The sequence below is a fragment of the Manacus candei genome, unplaced genomic scaffold (genome assembly GCF_025592945.1).
Source record: "Manacus candei isolate 608988 ecotype Guabito, Panama unplaced genomic scaffold, ASM2559294v1 h1tg000059l, whole genome shotgun sequence".
NCBI lineage: Eukaryota > Metazoa > Chordata > Aves > Passeriformes > Pipridae > Manacus > Manacus candei.
This window is the reverse complement of record NW_026138107.1, coordinates 979,962-1,001,873: the sequence shown is the minus strand read 5'-3', so window position 1 is coordinate 1,001,873 and position 21,912 is coordinate 979,962. Positions and strand designations below refer to the sequence as shown.

General features: G+C 46.6%; 1 protein-coding gene across 5 annotated transcripts in view; it reads left to right on the top strand.

The window, feature by feature from the left end:
* The window catches only part of CTIF (cap binding complex dependent translation initiation factor), a 147,768-nt gene that overhangs the window by 30,271 nt on the left and 95,585 nt on the right, over positions 1-21,912 (top strand). For 2 of the 5 annotated variants that reach the window (XM_051803687.1, XM_051803686.1), the window contains exons 3-7: positions 2,189-2,272; positions 12,634-12,756; positions 16,864-16,937; positions 17,798-17,902; positions 21,618-21,693. In XM_051803687.1, the coding sequence (XP_051659647.1) occupies positions 2,189-2,272; positions 12,634-12,756; positions 16,864-16,937; positions 17,798-17,902; positions 21,618-21,693 (462 nt within the window). Of the gene's footprint in view, positions 1-2,188; positions 2,273-12,323; positions 12,354-12,633; positions 12,757-16,863; positions 16,938-17,797; positions 17,903-21,617; positions 21,694-21,912 lie in introns of those variants that run through there. The other 3 variants (XM_051803690.1, XM_051803689.1, XM_051803691.1) reach the window with 2 other exon arrangements.

Below are 21,912 nucleotides of genomic sequence, written 5' to 3'. Positions count from 1 at the left end.
AGATCCTTGATTGCAACAACCAAATCCATCTTCCATTTGTGGAAATGGGATTTTAGCTTTCCTTCCTGGCCTGCACTGAAAAAAAAGGAGGTGCTGGGCTTCTAATGTCAGTTCTGAGAGTGTTCCCTTTCAAGATGGTTAGGTTTTACTTTAAAAGAAAAATTCATAATAATGAAAGATCTGAATGTGGAACCTCTTAATTAAACCACTTTTAGAGGCACCTCAAATGAAGCAGCTAAATGTGATTGTACCCCAGACCATTGGTGTAGGAGTTTAATTAAGATTTGTATGTGAAGCTTCATCAAAATGTGATATTTCGTATTTTTGGGGGCTGTATATCGGACAGAAAGTGAGGATGGGCTTTTACATAAGTCACCTGCATTTATCAAGCCATGTCTCAATGGATGCATTAAGGAATTATCTCTTGTCTCTCAAAGATTTTTATTTTTACCACCTTGTATCCCAAATTTGTATAGGAAATAATCAGGAATTTCTATTCCCGATTTTCTCTTCCTGATCACTACTTAGCAAAGCAAGGAATAAACACACACATATCCTGCAGCTGGCTGGAGTAATCCTAGTGGAAGCTGTCCTGATAGAAGGTGGCATGTTCCCTCTTAATGAGAGCTAGAGGAAGAAGAATGGGTTTAGGGGAAAGGCACTGGACTGAGACCAAGAAATTTGGTTTTAGCTGCAAGGATCTGCCAGCAACTAAATCTTTAATGTTGGGCAAGTTACTTAATCTCTCTGTCATTTGTTTCCTTATGGCTGCAATAATGTTTTCCCTGCCTGAGAGGGGATAAATCCATTCACCCGTGTGTGAGAGTTGCTCGGATGGTACCACATCCATGGACAACTGCTCTCTGTGCTGGGGGAGGGAAGGGGAGGCACACTCTGCAGTGCTTCATCCTTCACACCACTCCCAGGGGGGAGCTGAACCCATCACCAGTTTAGAGAATCACAAAGCGTGGATGTTTTCAACCTCGCTCCCACTAGGGAAAAGAGGAGAGTCAGGGAGAAAATACAGTTTTATTTTGGTTGTGGACATAATAATGAGTGAGCTGTACCTCAAGAGAGGTGTGTGGTGTTGTGGCACTCAAAATTATTAAAGGAGATAGGCACAGGTCTAGCAGGAGGCTCTCAAGAGTGATGGCACCATGAGCCTCCCCAGTTGGGTCATCAGAGGTGTCAGGAGACTGATGGGCAGCTCTTTAATGAGGGGAGACTGAGGTCCCTCCATCTGTGATCTAGAACAGACTCTCTGATAAGGGCAGGAATCATGGGCAGTTCTAGTGGTGACTTATTTTGTGGCTTCATCCATCCATACCTGTCATGGAGCTCTCAAGTTCGTGTGGAATTGACTTCCATTTTCTTGGAGCATTGCCCTTGGTGATGGTGCCAAGTGCTGAGTGTCTTATGGAGCAGCCAAGAAGGACCTCAGAAATGGGGCTGGTCAGTCTCAATTTTGTTTATCTTTAGGATTAAGCAGCATCTCTCATGTTTGTCAAGTGAAAGTTTCCCTTTCTTTAATTTTTTTCCCCCGCTATGATGCTGCCCTTCATTTCTTTTGAGGGGAAAAAAGAAACCAAAGCCTAACAAATGATCCCAAATTCAATTATTCTGTTGGAGGCACCTTACTGTCAAACCTTGGGGGAAGCTGGCCTAAGCAGCTCGTGATCCTCTGTGGCCACATATGGCAATGGCCAAACCTACTGCTTCAAGCCTCATTTTCTGTTTTGTTTAAAAATAAAAGCACAGGGTTTTGACAGCTCAGGACTCATGTCTGTCCCTGAAGCAAACAGAGTTAGGAAAAGCAGAAATTTCCCAACTTCCCATGGAAGACCTCCATGGAAAAGAGCGATTAAGTCAAGCCTCCCTGGTGTGTACCACCTGAGATTCCAAACACTGTCTGAGTCTGCAAGGAAGCGTCTGGGATGGGTTTTATTGCAAAGCATCATTTCAGGTGCTTCCCTACGATTTTTCCTGTATCTTCCCTCTATTTGCTGGTGCCGGGTGGAGCGTTTCCAAGCCAAAGCCTTTGGGATCATCCTCAAAAAGGAGGGGGTGCCACGGGCGTACAGCGATGCCCGCGGCTGCACGGTGTTTTCTGTGCACTCTGGACTGACACAGCAGTTTTCCCCAGCCTGGCTATTATTTTACACAATCCCCTTTTTTATCCCTTTTGCAGTGGACGGCGGATTGTAGTGAGCAGCTCGATGGCAGCTGTTCCCCATCCCGAGGGAAGGGCTCGTCGTCCCACGAACACAACCAGGTAGGGCTTGTGTTTAGTTCTTTCCTCCCCAGACCTTCTCTTTTATTTCTGCACTGCCTCGTCGTGCAGCACGGGGCCTGGCTGTGCTGCCAGCTTTCCCTCTCCCATGGAAGGGGAGACGTGTCCCTCTACTTGGCATCTGAAACCTCATTCCTGCCAAAACCATGGGAGGTGGGCGACATCCTAATGTGTGGATGGATGCTTTGACCAGGAGCTTATTGCTCTGCAGTAAAGAGGAAAAAATAGAGAGTCTCCCATTTATTCCTGAAGAGCTTCTTGTTGCCACCTGTGTGAGGGATGGATTTGAAGCATCAGAGCTCACTTGGAATTATGAGATATAGCTGGAGCGAGGGATCTCTGTGTAACTGGATGTCTTGGTTATGTGCTGCAGCACAAGGATGGTGTTACAGGGAAGAGGATTAAATAGCTGAGAGGGTGAACTGGGAGAAGAAGCAGAACTGCATGTGCTGAGAGGCTGTGTTGGGCGTGCAGTAACAGAAGCCAGGCATGAGTTGGTTTTTGGTGGTTGTATGTGGTGTAAACACCAGTGAAGAGTATTTACCAGGCACTGCTGGAGGTGACTGTCCCTCCTCTATGTGAGCACCCATGTGGGAAAGGGTTGGGGGGGGTAGAGGCATGAGTTTGACCACTGTCACCTGGCTGAGGAGCTGCAGTGTCACCATGAGACCATCAGCTCTGTGAGAGCAGCGTTTGCCCGAGGAGATATGAGACCCAGGTATCTCAGGAAGGGCAAAACAGCATTTCCAGTTGCCCTGGTTGATGGATGTCCCACCTGGAGAAGGGGCTTCAAGCTGGTGGGTTTTGTGTTCTTGCCCTGCTTGGTGTCCTTCAGGTTCATCCCCATAGGTGGGATCCATGAGAAGGAACCTGGGAGCCCCTTGCAGGGTGTACAAGAGGCTGTGCCTGTCTGAGCAGTGTGTGTCACAACTCTCATTTTGGGCACAGTTTCTTCACACATTGAGCCATGCTGGAACTCCTTGGATTTGGGATGGGGGCTCATGCATCCCCTCCCTGCAACAGGCCTGGATGCAGGGATGCTGGGAGCATCTATACCAACACCTGCACCCAACAAAGACAGGATCTTGTGTAGTAAGGTTGTGCTGAATGGAGACACTGCTTCAGGTGAGCCTCTGAAGGTGCTAGATGGAACTGTGGATTTAATTTGCTATAGCTTTGATCTGCTCCGAAATATTCAGCAGCAGAACCTCATCCAGGCTCCCTCCCAGCGTTGCAGACAGATGCTTGATACTCAGCTGGGAGGTTGGCCTTGTCCATCGAGCCTCCTTGGGTGGCTTGGGGTGTTGGCAGGACCACGTGCTTTCCCTGGGGAAGAATCCAATCCTGGTTCTTCACCCATGGGTTCTGTTGGTGTGGGTACCGCAGGAGGATGCAGGAGTCGTGCACGAGTGATACTTCTCTGGCATCTTCCATCTGCCTGGTGCTATGGACTCTTTTGTTTCAACTTACGTGGGTTTTGGGGGGTTTTCTTGCTGGATTTTTTTTTTTTTCCTGGGAATTAAACCTATTTGATCTGCACCAACACGGAGCTTCTTTTCCACACGCAAATACCATTTGCTGATGCCGAAGCTGTTTACCCGGTGTTTGGGCTGTCTCCCAGCCTGCAGCAGAGCTAGTAATTATCTTTCTCCATGTTTGGCTTCCTTTAACTGTGAGTAACAAATTTTCCTTGGCACCAAAGAGGAGCTGGAAGCTATTGTTCTTCTGTCCAGCAAGCGTTTCTCTTGCTGCTACTGATATATGAGTGAAATGCTGCTGGTGAGGACCAGGTGCAGTTTATTACCATTTCTGGCTGTTGAGTTTTTGCTAGTAGCTTTCAACGTTTAAAAAAAAAATCAATCATTAATAAGGTGTTTGTCTTGAATGAAAATTATCAGTCACTCTTCAAACCTCCTAAGGAAGAAGCTGACTAATTATTTCCCAATGGATGTAGGGGGTGGGGTTTTTTTGTTACGGTTTTTTATGGATTTCGAGGGGTTTGGACAGAAAACTGAATTCCTAATTTTCCTATTGTTTTTCCAGCTGATATTTCTGCATTGCTGGTCTTAGTTGAAAAATACTTGGATGTGAGATTTCTGCTGGCTTCAGCTACTGTGGAAATGTGGGTTATGTGTCGGTGACCGTGATATGCCTCACGTGGTTCTAACCTGGCCATCAGAAAGGGCATTTGTATGGAAATCTAGGTTAGTCCTGGAAATATATGCAGCATCAGGTTCATTTTCTGTGAAGGCAGAGTAGTCCAGGGCTGCATTTTCAAAAGTAATTGGCTTCCTAAAGGTTATAGGGGAGCCTAGAGAGAAGCAATGCCTGAAAATCCCCCTATACATCCCTAAGTACCCGATACCTTTGAAATTCTCGTCTGTAGGATCCAGCAAGGTTAAGACAAACAAAAGGAAGATTTTTTTTTTAGTGTGTATAGTTGTGTACTGTATTTGTATAGACATTTATATTTAGAATGTCTGTATATAAGCATCTACTGGTTGTTGTATAAATGTGGGGCTGAGAGTGATTTCTGAATAATAGGGATTAAAATTAGGTATCTTGGTGCAGCTTGAAGTCCAGGATATTCCTAAATTGCTGTTTTTCTGATGTCGTTGGGTATGTCTGGGAAAGAGCATCCCAGACTCGTCCTGCTCTTGCACTACTTGGTGAGACATCTGTTAGCAGCTGTGGGAGACTATATGGATGTCAGTTCCCATAGTCTGGCAACTAAACAGTGGCTTAAAAATGGAGAAAACCCCCCCTGGAAAACCTTTTACTCTGGTCTTTCCAGTCCTCTGGGCAGGTGGCTGTGAGAAGATGGTCTGCTCATGGGGGAATGTCCTGAGATTTATTTTGTGGACTCCTGGTGTGCTGAGAACATCCTGGTCTCACAATTACGTTCAGCTCATCTGTAACCCCTGCTGTGTTTGAGTGATACTCCCCAGAAGCTCTGCTGAGTCTCACTCTGTGTGAGCCTCTAGGGTGGAGACCACTCCATCGAGCTACTTCAGATGTTGTCTGAGCACCTTATTCCCTCTACAAATGAGGAAAGTTTAGGTAATGGAACCATTTTAAATCCTTTTATGTTTGGATTTTTTTTTTCCCCCCCAAAAAGACCCAGTGGGAAGATTTTATATAATACTTTATTTGCATTCCCCTTGTGAGGCTGTGGCAAGTAGGAAGCTCTTTGATATATTTCTGAGAGCAATTCATTAAGTAAAAGACTTCTGGTATGGTACGTATTTCAGGAGCCAGCAGAGCTCTTGGTACATGAAAGGCCTGGCAGCAGCTCCATCCCAGGCTCCCCTTGTGTAAAGGTCATTAAGAAAAAACAGGGCAACTCTGCGGGTTTGTCCCATTTCTCCAGGCGGTGGGAGAGGGAGAGCTGCAAATCCTTCTTCCTGGCCAAGCCCATCCCTTCCCCCACAGTGGCTGTCACCCACCATCACCAAGAAAAAACCTGTGTTGTTGGCAGTAAATGGGACTGGCTTTTATTCTGCTGCTTGTTTGCCTGTGTGTCCATGTCCCACCAAGGGCAGTGGGGACTCAGTGCATGATTTGGGACCTCAGAGGCTTCTCCAGTTGATGGTCATGTTGCCAGTCTGCTGTGGAGCAGAGGAGCAGGCAGAGTGTGTGGATCACGTGGGGATTATCCTACACCTTGCTCGTAGCACACTTCTTCTGTCCTCCCTGAGGAGCTGGTGGTGGAGGAGATGACTTGGTTTGCCATTTAATAGGAATATTAAACCAGTAGAAACAGAAGCACTCTGGTGGCAGGATGAGGTTGTGGGTTTCCACTCTTGGGCCTTGATTGAAGTTGATTAGCTGGCTGGAATCATGAGCATCCCAAGGGCTGCGCTATCATAAGGTTTCTGACAAGGGCCTGGAGTAACAGGATAAGGGGGTTTGGCTTCTCACTGAGAGAGGGAGGAGTTAGGTTGGATATTAGGAAGAAATTCTTGGCTGTGAGGGTGGTGAGGCCCTGGCACAGGTCGCCCAGAGAAGCTGTGGCTGCCCCTGGATCCCTGGAAGTGTCCAAGGCCAGGTTGCACGAGGCTTGGAGCAACCTGGGACGGTGGGAGGTGTCCCTGCCCGTGGAAGGGATTGCAATGAGATATCTTGAAGGTCCTGTCTCTCCATGCCCTAGGCATGTAGTCATGGCTACATGAAAAAGCTCCTATGTTGCCAAAGCAAAGGCAATAGTAGGTGTGGGGGGGATGTGTGAAGGTTGTCTCTTGGGAAACAGCAGTTTTCAAGGCACAGTGTAACTTAGTTTTATGGAGAGTGGAAAAACCAAATTATCCGTGCAAATTTCTCTTGCAATTCCAGAGAATTTTTATTTTTTTTTTTAGCAGGCATTAGTGCTGCTTGACTTCCTGGATTCAAACACCAGGAAATCCTCCCTGATGGATGCTGCAGAGGCAGGTGGCGAGGAATCGTGGTCTTGGATGGATGCCCCCTCACTAGGTCCAGAGTTGGACTGAGGCTCCTGTGACGAGATCTGCTGTCACATAAACTTCTGAAGTCAGCAGGGAAGTTGTCTTGCTGGCTTAAATCCACTGACATCAGCAGGCAGCGTGTAATGCCCCAAATCCTTGGCTAACCAGACCAGCTCTGGAAAGTGAGTGGGCTGGCAGGACCTCTGTGAACAAAGATGTAATTCATTTCCCCCTGCTGGTAGGCAGCCTGTGTCTGACTTGAGTTGCCCATCCTTGGGTCTAGATCTGAAACAAAACTCGAGAGGGATGATCCCGGGGGCAGTTTGGGGTTTTCCATCTCATTGACATGCTCGTATCATAGCCCAGAGCAAGTCTGTACAATGAATTTGCTTGAGGCTGGCCACCACACTGAAGGCCTGTTGGGACAGGTGGGTGCTGGCAGATGCTGCAGTTGCTGTCGAGTTGTTTCCAAAAAGAAAAAGGGAAAGCAAAAGACATACACTGGCTTTGTCAGACAATACATGTTGGTGTATCCCTGCCTGACGGAGGAAGAAATTAAAGCCCTGAGTGGGGTGACCTGCTCATGATCAAAGAGCAGCTCTGAAAAAACCAGTTGCTTAGTGGTTTTCTGCCTGTAATTGCTGGGTGATGTTCCCTCCCTGTACTGAATGGAGCCCTGCTCAATTACAGTTGAAGAGGACTCCCGAGAAAGAAATCAAGTCCTTTAGCTAATGTGTGGGTTTGACTTTCTCTGGGACTTTTGTTTGGGATGCACCTCATGGAGCAGCACCACCCCACAGGCAACTGACACCTGTTTGGGTGTATGAAGGTCTGGGAGAGAAAAGCATCACTGCTTTGCTGCCTGATTTAGGAGAAGTGTTGCTGCTTTCCAGGGATGGAGGAAGGTGTCTTCTAGGCCTGGTGTCACTAGTGACTCACTTGGGAGGACATGTCGTTTTCCATTTGTGTAGGATGGACAGGGTGATACCTGTCTGCCCGCTGAAGGGAGAGCTTCCCACACACTACTTTTGTGAAACTTGCAGTAGCTGATTTGCCTTTGAGACCTCCATCCTTCCAGATTTGGATGAATAGGTCAGTAAGTGCTGAAGCTCGTGGCAGGGAAAGGGTGACATGAGCCATTTCCTTTGAGGCTGGGGCAGATGGGTTTCCATAGCACATCTGGAGTTCTCAGTGCCATTCTAAGTGCCTCAGTGTTCCTCATCTTTGCCCTGGTGTGTAAATGAGCTATCTAGCACATCCTTGGCTAGCACATCTCTGATGTTGTCTGAAAGAACACAACCACACTTGGCTTGGCACTTCCCTGAGTAGTCCAGAAAGATCTTGTAGGCTTAACATCCAACTTCCAAACCCATCAGGTCCTTTGGTCCTGTATTGTGGCACAGTTATAGATAAAACCTTATTTCAGTAAAAAGAAGAGCTCCAAGTGATGTTTGCTGTCCCTTCTCATGTGTCTTTACCAAAGCAGTGATCAGAAACTGTACCAGACTGGAGAGAGCTGGAGAAGGTGGGCATGGGCCTGGGGAGGGAAGGAGGAGAGCCAAAACGGTTGTTTTCTGCATGATATCTTTATAAGAGTAAGCTTTCTAATGTTCTTATAGCTTTGTGCAATGCACTGAGAAGAAAGAAGATGGAAATTTTTGCCTGCTAAAATGTTTAAAGTAACCTTAGTGGGTTTTTTCCTAAAAGATGCGTTTTAAGTTATTCAAATAATTAAATCATTGATTTCCTGTAGAAAAGTTAAAGTGGTTGTTCTTGAGCAAGTCCAGAAGAGCAGAGGGGTGCTTGAAGGCTGGTGTAAAAATTCTGCATAACTGGAAGATTTGGCAGGAGCACAAAGTGGGTGTGTGAAAACCTCTGCTGCAGAAACGCCCCAGAAAGAACCTTTTACATGATAGCTGTCTTCTGTTCTGACCAGGATTCAGACCAAAGTTTAAGAGTCATTTGAAGGACACCCCACGGCTTGATCTGGGGAGATCCTTGTAGGTGCAGTGATGGGACTGTTGTTAGGCTGGGGAATATCTCAGAGGCTTTTGGGTCCTGAGAAGCTGGTTAGCTTTCTGTTGTTTTTGTCTCTTTCCCACCTTAAGCTGTGAATGCTGTACATTGAATATTGAATTTTTTACGTGTGATTGAACATGAATCCCATCCAGAATCCGCTGATATCTTTGGGACACTTAAAGCTTGTGATATTGCCAGCATTGGTCTACATCTCTACCAGCACAGCCCACTTCAGCCGTACTTATCATCACTGAGAGCAACCACGTAGGTGATCACTGTGTTTCCATTTATTGCTTGTGCATTGGGGAAAGTTATCTTCTTTTTTCTGCAAATAGGATTTTCAGACTTTCACTGAAGCAGTAGCAAGTATTAACTCTTGAGCTGGCAAAGGCAGCAGGATTAATTAGTTCATGCCTCAAAGAGCTCGGTACGAAGGTGAAAATTGCAGTGTAAGTGAAACATATGATTATTGCTAATTAAAATGCAAATGTTAGGTTTGACAGCTAGTTTCCAAAGGAGGGTGGCTGGCAGTGTTTATGTGCACGAGCCTCACTGTTCCCAAGAAGGTGCAGAGCTTGGCCAGAAGGATTGGCATGGATGAGAGCAGCTGCTGGGAATCCATCTCTGGAGAGGGTGATGTTTTCCCTCCAAGTGTGGCTCGGAGGTCCCATCTCCTGATAGTGAGGGTAGAACACAAATGGCAGGTGGAGGAGCATGAATAGAAGCTGAGAGCACAGGGTTCAAGGGTTGTTTGGGGTCTTGGAAGAGACTGGGAGAGTCTTGGTCTTTTGAGGGCGGGGCAGAGAGTAAAAGGGCCAGGTGATGGGGGATTGGGTTGGCAAAAGGCAAGGGATGGAGAGCTTTGTGGCATCACAGCTGTATCTTCAGCTTCTGTCAGCTTTGGCAAGCAATCCTGTTCCTGCAACATGCTGAATTTATTTAGCAAGAGCACTGTGTGGGAGACACATCCCGCGCTTTGGGATGGAGGAAGAGCAGTGCCACGTCTCACCATTGCCGAGCCCTGGCTTTCTGCTGAAGTCCAGCTGCCTGTATGGGTTTGGGAATGGGTTTTTATGGTGAAGGGGTTTTTGTTGCTTGGTTGTTTTTTGAGTACTCTTACCCAGTCCTTGAGCATCACCCATGAGGTTGGTGCGAGCTTCCCTGATCCTGCAGAAAGGAGGTCTGCAGGGAGGGCCCATTTTAGTGGGAAATGGCTTTATTAAAGGACACAAAGCCACCAGAAATGTCTGACAGAGTTTCTGGTGGACTTTTTTTTTTTTTTCTGGAGTTTTGAATCTCTGTCAGCAAGGTACCAGTGAAAAGTTGTTCACCTATAGCAATCAGTCAGAAATTTGGGGGAAATATCGAGTGTAGCTGTGCTGGTGAGTTTGAACATGAGTATGTCTAGGCCATACTCATTTGGACTGTTTCAGATTGAACAGAAATTTCAACAATTTTTAGTTTAAAAATTTTTATTTTAGAAATCATTTTTCAACATAGATATTACTAGTGCATGATATAGATAAGGAGCATGAACGGGAAAAAAGCCCCAGGCCATGAGTTAGAGCCAGGAGACAAACTGCTTTAGTAAAAGGGTACCTGTGATTCTGATCTAACTGGTTTGTGCTGTATCCACTGGCTGTCTTGATGGATGTTGATACATGGTGGTACTTATCTCCCTGTTTCTCACACGGGTTTTATCACAATAAAATGCCAGCTGAATTTCTGGAATTGGCAAAACCTCAGGCTGTCTGCAGAAAGCCATGATTAAAAGTTGGGTCAACTGAACATAACCTGTGTGTTTATTTTCAGTGAGATCTGATCCCACCGTAGCGTTTGGCACTGAAATTTTGTGTGTGTGGATGAGCAAGGTGTTCAGAGTGTAGGATACACACTGGTGGTAACTAGTCCTTCAAACATCTGGGCACTGAAGGTGCCTTTCTCCCAACCACCTTTTCAGTTGGTGCACCTCTTCCCCTCATCAGGTGAGATATTTCTCACTTCTCAGGATGTCTGCAGGCTTGGCTCTTCCCCAGGGCTTCCCAAAGTGGCCACCTGCCCGTGTCTCACAAGTGACATGGGTCCAGTGTTTTTTCCCTCCGTGCCAATTTAACAACTCTCAATTTTGTTCCATTTGGTATTTCTCAGCCATTGGGAGGTTCGGGTCAGGGTGTGCTCAGAAGGGAGGAAGGTGCTTTAGCTGTTGTAACATCTGGTGGGAATAACCACAACCTTTCAGATTTCATTTATACTCAGCTTGAAAACCAGTTGGTCTCCTCTTTTGAAGTCAGTACTGAATTTAGGCTATAGCAACCACAATGTATTTGAGCGTGCTTGAAACTTATTAGGTTTGAGGATGGAGAATGAGCAGCTGGAACAAAGCAGAAACGAGCACTAGTGTGTTTTGTTCCCAATCCCTCATGTTGGGTAAATACTTACATGTTTCCTGTGCATTAAGGTCCATGCTGGACCATTGGGTAGCATCACCTTGGGTAGTTTAGGGTCTATTGTGCAGCTGTCTCCCTACTCCATCCAACCCGAGTGGCGCTGGTGGAGCTGGGACCTGATCTGTGCCTTTAAATTAGTGGCCTGGACTTGGCTGTTGTGTTCAACGGGAGTTTGAGTGGTGAGTCCTTTTGGCTTTTGAAGGCCAAGGTGGCCCTGCCCCTGCCTTAGCCCATGGCAGTGTCTGCAGGACCTCATGTAGCCCCACGAGGATGTCCGAGGCATGAGAAACCCTCTTTTAAGTGTCAGCTCTCACACCAGTCCTAAAACATATGCTTCCCTTTGTGCTTCCCAGATTTGCAGAGAACTTGAAAGAGTTTGATATTCTGCACTCTGTGATTTCGTGGGTTTCTGATCATTTTAGGTCACTTCAAAAGTCTTTCCCAAGCCTCTTGCTTTTGGAGCAATTAGCCTGACAATATCCACCTTTCTCCCCAAGCACCTTGTGGGATGTTTGTATAGGACTGATCAGGTGAGTTATTCTGGTTTTCAGATGAGTCATTATGCCCTCAGGGCTGAACAAGAAACCTGCAGGTTGCTTGACAGCCCAACAAGTAAGAGAATAAAGGAGAACACTAGGCACAGCTCCTTAATAGGCAAAAATAGTTGTTTTTGTAATGTGTCTTCTGGTGAACTACGAGTGTTTTCAGATGTGTGAGTAACTAGATTCCAATACTGGGCTAAGCAGTGGGAAAAACTTACTGAAGTGTTGATTTAGGCCTGGGAGGAGAATTAAGGAAGTAGAATAGAATGGAATAGGATAGGATAGAATAGAATAGAATTAGAATTAGAATTAGAATAGAATAGAATAGAATTATAATAGGAATAGGAATAGGAATAGAATAGAATAGAATAGAATAGAATAGAATAGAATAGAATAGAATAGAATAGAATAGAATAGAATAGAATAGAATAGAATAGAATAATTTTAGTTGGGAAGGACCTACAATAATCATCCACTTCAACTGCCTGTTCAATTAAGGGCTGACCCAAAGTTAAGGCCTGTTGTTAGGGACATTGTCCAAGTGCCCTTAAGCAGCTTCAGAGGATGTGGGGTTGCTGAAGAAGCATAATTAATTCTCATGAAGATAGAGAAGGTAAGTATTATTTTTCCCCAGGCGTGCACTGGAGCCAAGTCTTGTCTTCATCTTCATCGAAGCCTCCCACAGTGTCATCCCTTTGCAATGTGTAAATAGAACATGCTAAAGGATTCATGAGAAAGCCCCAAAATCAGGGTGTTGGGCATGGGGCATAGTTTTGTAGGTGCTGGCAGGTGTGGTCTGGGAGCTGGAGCTCTCCTGTCTGGCCAGGTCGGTGGTTTTTGAGTGTGCAGGACAGAGCTGCCCCTGACTAAAGCAACCTGTTTGTTGTTTCCAGGAAGAGTGGGATCACAGCAGCAGTGGGAGCACAGGATCCCAGCCGGGGTCGGGCTCCAGGCAGGGGTCTGGATCCAGGTCTGGCAGCCACAGGAGAAGCAACCAGTTCAGGCAATCGACCAAGGTATATCTGATAGTGCTGTGCTGAAGTTGTGTCCCTTGCTTGCTGCTTATTGGAGGCATCCTCCCCACGACATGTTTGTTGTGTGTGTCACACGTAGGTGTGGGTGCATGTCAGTTTTGAAGGGCACTTCAAAGACCTAATTAATTCAGTCATAATGTGTGACCTGTTGAGGTGTGCTGAGTGCCTTAGTATTGGGAAAGAAGTTCCTTAGTCAACTGGTTTAGTGCAAAGCAAGTCAGGGGTTTTTTAATTTATTTGAAGTCTTGGAGTATTTAAATTTTGGGATATTAAGAGATGTCTGTAATTATTTGCTGACAAGTCTTCATTAGAAGTTGATAGATGAGTGGATACCACATAGATGGTGTTGAATGGTAACCTTGAGTGCAACTGCTTTCTGTGTGAGCTGTCTATAGGGCTAGATGGGGAATCACCTTCCTACTTACCCTGCAAAAGACTGTAAGAATTCACTTTTATCATTTTAGGCTCATCCTTGAACTCAGACCCTGACCATTCCTGTTTGTTTCAATCAGCCTCTGTCCTTTTTTCTCTTGGAGTTTCTCTGCTTATGCACACGGGAGCACTGGTTGTGCCAGAAGTGAAGGGCAGACTCTGGGAGGTTTGGAACCAGTGGTCAAAGTCCTGGTCTGTTCATCCATTTCATCCTCCTGGAGAGCTTAAGGAAACCAGTCTGTCTCCTGATGCTGTGGTGGGAGAGGACCCACAGGACCAGACTGCTGCTGGGAAGTGGTGGTCCTTTCTGGTGGGAAGGAGTGAGACTCAACATATCCTTCCTTCTTTGAGCAGGAATAATACTGTCTTCCTCAAAATGTCTATATTTTTATCTGTATTTTTCTTACGAGAGCTTGAAGTTTTCAACAAGGAAATCTTTCATTCATACCTTTTCCAGACAGTTCAATACCTATCCATCCTTTTTGTTCCCTACCAAAGTGCAGCCAAGGGGTTGTGGGCAGCAGAAGAGCAGGAAGGGTGGGGGAAGCTCCTCAAACTTGGAACTGAAAAATGCTTAAGAAGTAACACATGGCACAGGATAATCCCTGGTTTATACCACGGACTCAGGCGACCACCTGGTGTTGTTCTGCAGCGATGAGCTAACACAGCCGTGCAGCAAAGGGCATGACTTTGTGCTTGCTTTCTGGAGGACGGTGATGAGGAGCGGCGAGAGGTGGGACGCTGAGCTGGGCTTTGGGAAGCTGCTGCGTGCATGCAAATGCTGACTTTGTGGGGAATTTGCTGAAGCTGCATGCACGGTAAACAGGCCAGAGTCCACGTGGGGCCGTCCCTGTTTGTGCTGGCAGCTGGGCAGCGGTGGACGGAGGTGACGTGAGCTCGCAGGGGCTGGAGGACAGAGGCTGTGGACGTGTGTTTAAACCTCACTGCCTGTAGGGTCTGCTTCACCGGATCTCTCATCTCTCTGAGTAGCATTGGTGTTATTCTTGTCAGTGTGCCTCTCGTTCATCATTCCTCGTTAATTAATTTTCATCGGCACTGACTCCTTCGCGGTGAAAATGATTATCTAAAGCTGAGGGTTGGGTCATGGGGAGCTTCACGTTAAAACTGCTGAGGGTTGTAATTGCAGTCCTGGGGGGACTGACAGCAAGTCACTTCTTTTCGTAAATACATGAAGGTTTTTTTCTCTTTTTTTTGTACCTGGGCTTGAGAATCGGCTTTTTGAAGTCTTATTATTAAATCTTGGCACTGCTGTGAGCATTTTAGTAAACGACCTGCAGCACAGGGCAGCAAGGATGCTGCCTGTCCTGTGAGTCGAGACAGAAACTGGTTCTAGAGACAGGTAGTCGAAGACCTAAGGGGTGTCTCGAAATGGCCATAGTGACTCAAGACTTAATGACAAGGTGTGTTATTGGGGCCCTGGCGCCGTCTGTATGGAGTCTGGCTAATGCTTAGAGTGCCTCTGAGAGGTTATGGGGACATCTTCTCAGAGGAAGTTTTGGGTGAGAGCACCAACTGCTGCCTAGAAGCTTGGACCTGTCTGACCTCCTCATCACTTGAGATGGATTTGTCTGCAAGAAGAGGTATCTCTTCTTTGTGTGACAGCCAGGAAGGCCTGACATGTGTGTTCTCATTATACTGCATTTGGATGCTTGTAAGGATTTAGGAAACTAATTTCTCTCTATGGTGGGAGAAAATCGTGCTTACATTTGCCTAAAATAAAAAGCTCAGCTTCCGTAACTGATCACGAGAGTTTGATGTATTTCTGGCAGTTTGTTTCTGAGCAGAGACATGTCAACTTGCAGATCCACAGAGGTTAAAATCATAATCCATAAACCCCTTGGAGGAGACTAAAAAGGGAGCAATTTGGCTGTGTTTGGAGTATGTGATGTCTAAATTGGCTGTTGTGCTGGGAATGGCTGCAAAGTGTGACCATCTGTAGTGTTCCCTGGGGATGTGTGTCCTGACACTGGTTGGGGAAATGTTGCTCATTTGGGTAGATTGAGGTCTGGGACTTTATTAAGAAATTATCAAATTTTTATGAGTGTTTAGTGTCTTGGTTATTACTAATAATGTTTGAAAATGACAGGAATTATACAATGGGGAATATATGGAATCCATCTTCTCTAGCATGTGGTATTTTTTACCAGAGTGGGACCATTTGGGCTGAAATGCTTAAGTAATCTAAAAATGTGCCTGTTCTTAGAGCAAAGAAAACCATGTCACCACAACTCCTTGAAGAAGAAGGATAGCTTTCACCATCCTTATTGGTGACAGCAGGCTCTGGTAGAGCTGCTGATGACGAGTATCTCCATCCTTGGAGGTATTCAAAAGCCATCTGGATGTGATCTTGGGCACCTGATTGAACCAGAGGACCTTTAAAGGTCCCTTCCAACCTGAACTATTCTGAGGTATTAGGTGGGCCTGCTTGAGCAGGAGGGTTGGACCAAATGAGCTTCAGAGGTCCCTTCCCACCTCAAAAGGTCTGTGGCTGTGAAGCTGAGCGACTTCATGGCTGAGATTTTACGAGGATTTATGATTTGTGATTTTTTTATGGAGTTCAACAAGACAAAGTGCCAGGTCCTGCCCTTGGGTCACACCAACCCCCTGCAGCTCCAGGCTGGGACAGAGGGGTTGGAAAACTGGGAAAGGCCCTGTGGGTGCTGGTGGCAGCGGCTGGACACGAGCCCAGGTGTGCCCAGGGGGGCAAGAGGCCAATGGCCCCGGGGCTGTCCCAGCCGTGCTGTGGCAGCAGGGCCAGGGCAGTGCCCTCCCTGTGCTGGCACTGCTGAGGCACCTCCAGTGCTGGGGCAGTTCTGGGCCCTCAGACAAGAGAGACATTGAGGGGCTGGAGCGTGTGCAGGGAAGGGAACGGAGCTGGGGAAGGGTCTGGAGCAGCAGGAGGGGCTGAGGGAGCTGGGGGGGCTCATCCTGAAAGAAAGGAGGCTCAGGGGGGACCTTCTGGCTCTGCAACTCCCTGACAGGAGGGGGAAGCTGGGAGAGGTCAGGCTCTGGAACAAGGGACAGGACAAGGGGAAATGGGCTCCAGCTGTGCCAGGGGAGGGTCAGGTTGGACATGAGGAAGAATTTCTTCTTGGAAAGGGTGATCAGGCATTGGAATGGGCTGCCCAGGGAGGTGGTGGAGTCCCCACCCCTGGAAGTATCCAAGGAAATCCTGGATGTGTCACTCAGTGCTCTGGGCTGGGGGGCAAGGTGGGGGTCGGGCACTGGTTGGATTCGATGATTTTGGAGGTCTTTTACAACCTAATTGATTCTGTGATTCTGTGGGTCTCAGCCTGCCCAGGGGAGCTTGGTGGGTCATGGTGGTCGTGGACAGTGGGGCAGGAGGACAGGGCTGGAGTCAGAGCTGAGCCTACGTGTTGTCTGCTCTGTCTTGTCCACAGCTTTGTGTTCCCAAGGCTGAAACTGTTTCACTCCTTGCCTTCAGGGTGCACTTTTGCAGCTTGTGAGGGATCTCTGTGTTGAAGTGAGTGTGGATTCACCCAGAAGCATAGGAGCCCCTGTGCAGAGCCAGGACACCTCTGTGGCTGGTGTTGGGAGAGGATGTGCTGGGCTGTGCCATGGTCCAGATAGCTCCACGTGCCTTCCAGTGAGTAACCACCTTTCCCTCTCTCCTAGAATGGCAACAAGGACAGCAACCTTGACATGCTGGGCACAGACATCTGGGCTGCCAACACCTTTGACTCCTTCAGGTAAGCTGGTGTTAAAATGCTTTAAGAGAGAGAGGGACTCTTAGATGGACTGTGCCTTCTCTTAGCCTTCACCCACAGGCCCCTCCTGCTGGTACCTGGGCACCAGTGAGTACCCTGTTAGTACTCACATCGCTGCTGCTCCTCCTCCTCCCCATCCCCATTTAGCCCATGGCTAAATCAGCACAGCTGATCTACATAAATCATCCTTTGTGCTTTGGAGAGACCGCTGGATGGGTTTGCAGTCCAAACACCTGAAACCGGTACCGATACAATTACTTGTAATCATCTGAGAGCTGCACAGGCAAGACTTGAGTCAGCTCTGAGCTACTGCTCCAGGACTTACTTTTCCATTAGTTGGAGGTACAATCACGTGTTGGCTTCTTTGCTGCTGGGAAGAGCTCTTTACCTCGTGTTTGAGCATGGGGGAAGCAGTGAAAGATGAAGAATCTACAGGGGTTGAGTTATCACCTGCCTGCTCCAGGCCATTGGAACAGACAGGCTGTGCAGGGTCAGAGAGAACATCTCCATTGCATGGACCGGACCACTACCTTTTTTGATAGCCCTTTCATAGAGAGCAAGTATAGTTTTCAAGGTGTGTGCTGTATCAAAATTAGGGGTTCAGATCAAGCAACAGGAGCTCAGCATATCTAAAAAAGGAGAAAAAAATGAAAAGAAAGGAGGTGCAGCAGTGTGGAGGTTGGAGGCCCACATCCATGTGCTCTGCAGCAGGGCATGGTGCTTCCAGAAGTACCAGCTTTCCTCGTCTGCAGGCTCCAGTGTGCCTTCTGCTCTTCAGCTCAGTGGTGTTTAATCAGTACTGGACTTTCTTTCTTTGTTTTTTCCCTGTTTTTCTCACCTAGTGGCGCGACGTGGGATTTGCAGCCTGAAAAACTAGATTTCACCCAATTTCACAGGAAGCTGAGAAACACCTCCAAACATCCGTTGCCTCACATAGACAGAGAAGGGTGAGTGCCCTGTGTGCTATATGTGCTCTCCAGGAAGGTCTCTTAATTTCTCCCTTACTGTAGGGACACTAGCTTGGTGGCAGACCTCATGTGGAGGACATGGGAAAAAGGTGCTGGAAAGACATACGGGGTTTGAGGATGCCACAGTCAGTCTGGCTGGCTCCTCTGTCATCCAGGGCTGGGCTGGAGCAGAGTTGTTCTCTGTATTTTTGCGCTGTTTGGTAGGTTCCAGTCTTTAAATAACTATGGGTCCGAGTCTTCCAGATGCAGGTCTCCTAGATTTAAACACCTCTGGGTACTGAGAGAAAGATCCTGGTTTAACGCTGATCCTGGTTACAGTTACTGTTCTCTCCAACAAGATTTCAGTGAAGAAATGAGCATCAATGTGATTCATGTAGATCCAAGTGCTCATCCCCCATCTGCTAGGCATGAAACTGTGGGAACATTCAACAGCTCCTCTTGCTGGTGGCAGCCTCCATGGACTTCCGTGGTATTGCTGGATTCCTCATCAGCTGTTGGTTGGTCAAGCCAAATAAATGTGTACTGGCACCAGGTGGATCACCAGTGTTGCTTAAATGGGTATCACTTTTTCTCTGGGGATTCTCTGCAGCTGGAGAAACAATCACTACCTAAAAGGAGGTTGTAGCCAGCTGGGGGTCAGTCTCTTCTCCCAAGTAACAAGGGACAGGACAAGAGGAAAAGGCTTCAAGTTGCACCGGGGGAGGTTTAGATTGGAAATTGGAAACAGTTTCTTCACAGAAAGGTTTGTCCAGCCCTGGAACAGCTGCCCGGGGCAGTGGTGGAGTCCCCATCCCCAGAGGCATTTAAAAGCTTTACCATGTCATATGTAGGGATGGAAATCCTCTCTTGGACCAGTTTTTCTGTTGATAAGTTGGTTTTCCCAGAGTACTGACCAATGCTATGTGCCTGGTCTGCACATCTTGTTTAGAAGACACAGTTAGAATTATTATTAGAACAGTTGATTAGAAACAGTTAGAAACATCTTGGTGTTTCTAACCAGGCCAGCAATCCCACCCCAGCACAGGCTCAGCACCTGCAGGAAGCCCTTGCACTGCAGAGCGACAGGAAGAGTCACACAACTCAATTGTTTTCTGCAGTGTAAGTAAGGTATAATGCAGGTGTATGAAGAGCAATTTTCAGAACATTTGGAACAATGGGACACTAAATTTCTAAGTCACCAAGTGCCTTAGTCATGTTTACTCCCATTTCTTCTGACGGGTTTGAAAAACGAGATGAAGGGGCCCTCAGTAAAATAAGATCTAATATGCCCAGTGGATGATGGCACTTGCCAGATGATGATGTCAGTGACATCTGCTACATACAGGGAGGATGCAGCAGGGTCTGTGTTGTGGTTTTCCTCCATTCCCAGTGTAGTGCAAATGCCCAGGATGCAAACGGGTAGAGAAGGCAGTGTGGAGGTGAGATATTTAATCACTCCTAAGTACTACAGCCATAAAACTTGGACAAGAATTAGTGTATCTGCAGAAAAGTTAAAGAGATGCTGTCAGCACAAGCAGTGCATCTCCCAGAAATGCGGGTCATTCTAAGTAACTTGGCTAAAATAGAGGAAGCACAGACAAAATTGGTTTTATTTTTTAGCTCTTAGTTGGCTGTGTTGTGCATTCATCAGCACTCTGTGCCAAATCTGTGCTGAGTGTGATTCAGCTTGCTGAACCTCCAAGAATCTCCCCCTGCTAGCTAGGCATTTTCTCTCTGGCTTGAATGGGAAGCTTTTTTAACGATGTATCTGTGCAATGAAAAAAATAATGGGGGAAAAAAAAGCATATGCTTTGTTCAGCTGTGTGTTTTCAACACTGTAAGTACCAAAAGGACAATTTTATTCCTTAGTCTGATCTCTTACCCAAGACTGGCCATGTAGTTGCATCCAGTTATTTGACCTCAAGGGACTTTTACTTGGATGAAGTGTTTTCCTCCAGAAAGACATGAATTTTATTGGAAGATGCTGTTTGGTAGTCTCCTGAATAATCAAAGTGGTGTGGTTAAGCAAAGCTGAGGAACTATACTGACCTGACTCGTTTCTGACCTGAAATTGTCTGGCTTTAATTTCCAGTGTTATCTCTTGCTCTGCTTTTACTCTTCCAGGTCAAACAACCTTTTGTAGCTGATATTTCCTCTTCATTCCAGGTATCTCTCAAGCCTTTAGTTTTTCTGGTAGTCTGAGAAATTCCTCTACCACCTCTTTGAAACGTGACTGCCAGCGCTTCCTGTGGTCCTGTAGATCAGGCTCAGCCGTTCTGTCTCTAGGGGAAAGCTGCCTTCAACCCCCCAAGCCCTGCCTCCTCCTCGTCCCCTGCCTTTATGCCACAGTTTAGCATCAGAAATTCGGCCTGGAACAGTCCCCATCCTTTTCAGATAACCTTTTCCTACTATACATTCGCCCATTCTGTACCAGCAACTGGTATTATTTGTCCCCAAATGTTTGACATTTTTCTCTTACGTATAAATGTATATATATATCAATGCTTATATGTATGTATACGTATTTGTATATGTAGACACATTATATTTTTCCCTTTGTAACTCAAAGTCAGGATTTCATCTATGATGGAAAGTCAATTGTTGAACACCTCTGATTTCCTATAACTATAGAATCATAGAATGGTTTGAGTTGGAAGGGACCTTCAGGATCACCTGGTCCAACCCCTCTGCCATAGGTAGGAACGCCTTTGATTAGACCAAGTTGCTCCAATCAGCCAAGGTTAATTAAATTGTTTGCCTTCAGTTTGCTGTTTCTTGAGCCTGGCACTTCAGCACGTGCCCATTTTTTTTTAATTTTTTCTCCATTTGCTCCAAGTCCACCATCATCTGTTTTTCTCTGACTTCTAAGCACTGATTACCTGCATCTGCTGTACCAAAATTCCTATTGTATCTTATTCAATGAAGCCTCATCACTAATTGACAAAAAAATACATTATCATTCTTGCATAATAAAAAAGATCATCTCAATTGTTTATAAATGTAGAAGGATGATATTTACTGACCATTTTTTCTTCTTCTATATCATCACAAACTCTCTGCATCCAGCTAGTAGTTACCTTTGGATTGGGTTTTTTTCCTTTCTTGATACAAAAAAGTCCTTCAGCTGCCAGCTCTGTGTTCGGTGTGTGAGTGCTTGGCTTCTCACCCCAATTTTTTTGTCTTCCAAATTGTCTGTTTATGTTTATATCGATTGCTGTTTGCTGTCTGAGATGTATGTTTGTGCTTGCTCGCTGACACCTTTCTCAGCAGGGGAACTGGAGCTCCTGTGGAGACCAACAAATGAGCAGTGCTTCAAAGGAAACGTCTTTCATTACTTTTTTGTGTCCTCACTTTTCTTCTGTCCAGGTGGGCTGTGCTTTCAGTTTTACTTGGTCTGAGAATCGAGTAACCCAACGCCACTGCTCAGGAAGGACTGCCTTTGGTTTTCTCACTGCTGCCACTACCAGGAGTGTTTGAGCGCTGTGGCAGATGGTGCAGGTGGAGAGGACTGGGAAAAGCATTTAATTTTGTATTAACAGCTTTGCGCCCGCGTGGGAGTGTTTCGGAGGCACAGCATACTCGCCTCAGAGAGCCTCTTTGTTTTCATGAAGGTCCCTTGCAGTAAGAACTGATCTTCCCCATGTGCCGTAATAGACAATTAGCTGTGTCTCCAGCGAGTTTTCACGTGGTTTTGTTTGTTTTCCTCTTGCCACAGGCTTGGAAAAGGGAAATACGAGGATGGTGACAGCATCAACTTGAACGACATAGAGAAAGTCCTCCCAGTGTGGCAGGTAGGTGACAAGGACATCTGCCCATGCTACAGTGGAGACCAGCACTGCCTTCCCTGCCTTGTGTTTCCTTAGGAAACCCCCCTCAGGAGTGGGAAGGCTGCTGAGCACTGGTCCTTTGGGGGCTGGGATGGAGATTGGTGCCTGTGATTTCGGGTGTTAGTGCTGGGCAAGGGCAGTTGCCACGTAGACTTTGTTGGGAGGTGATATATTGAGGCCAGG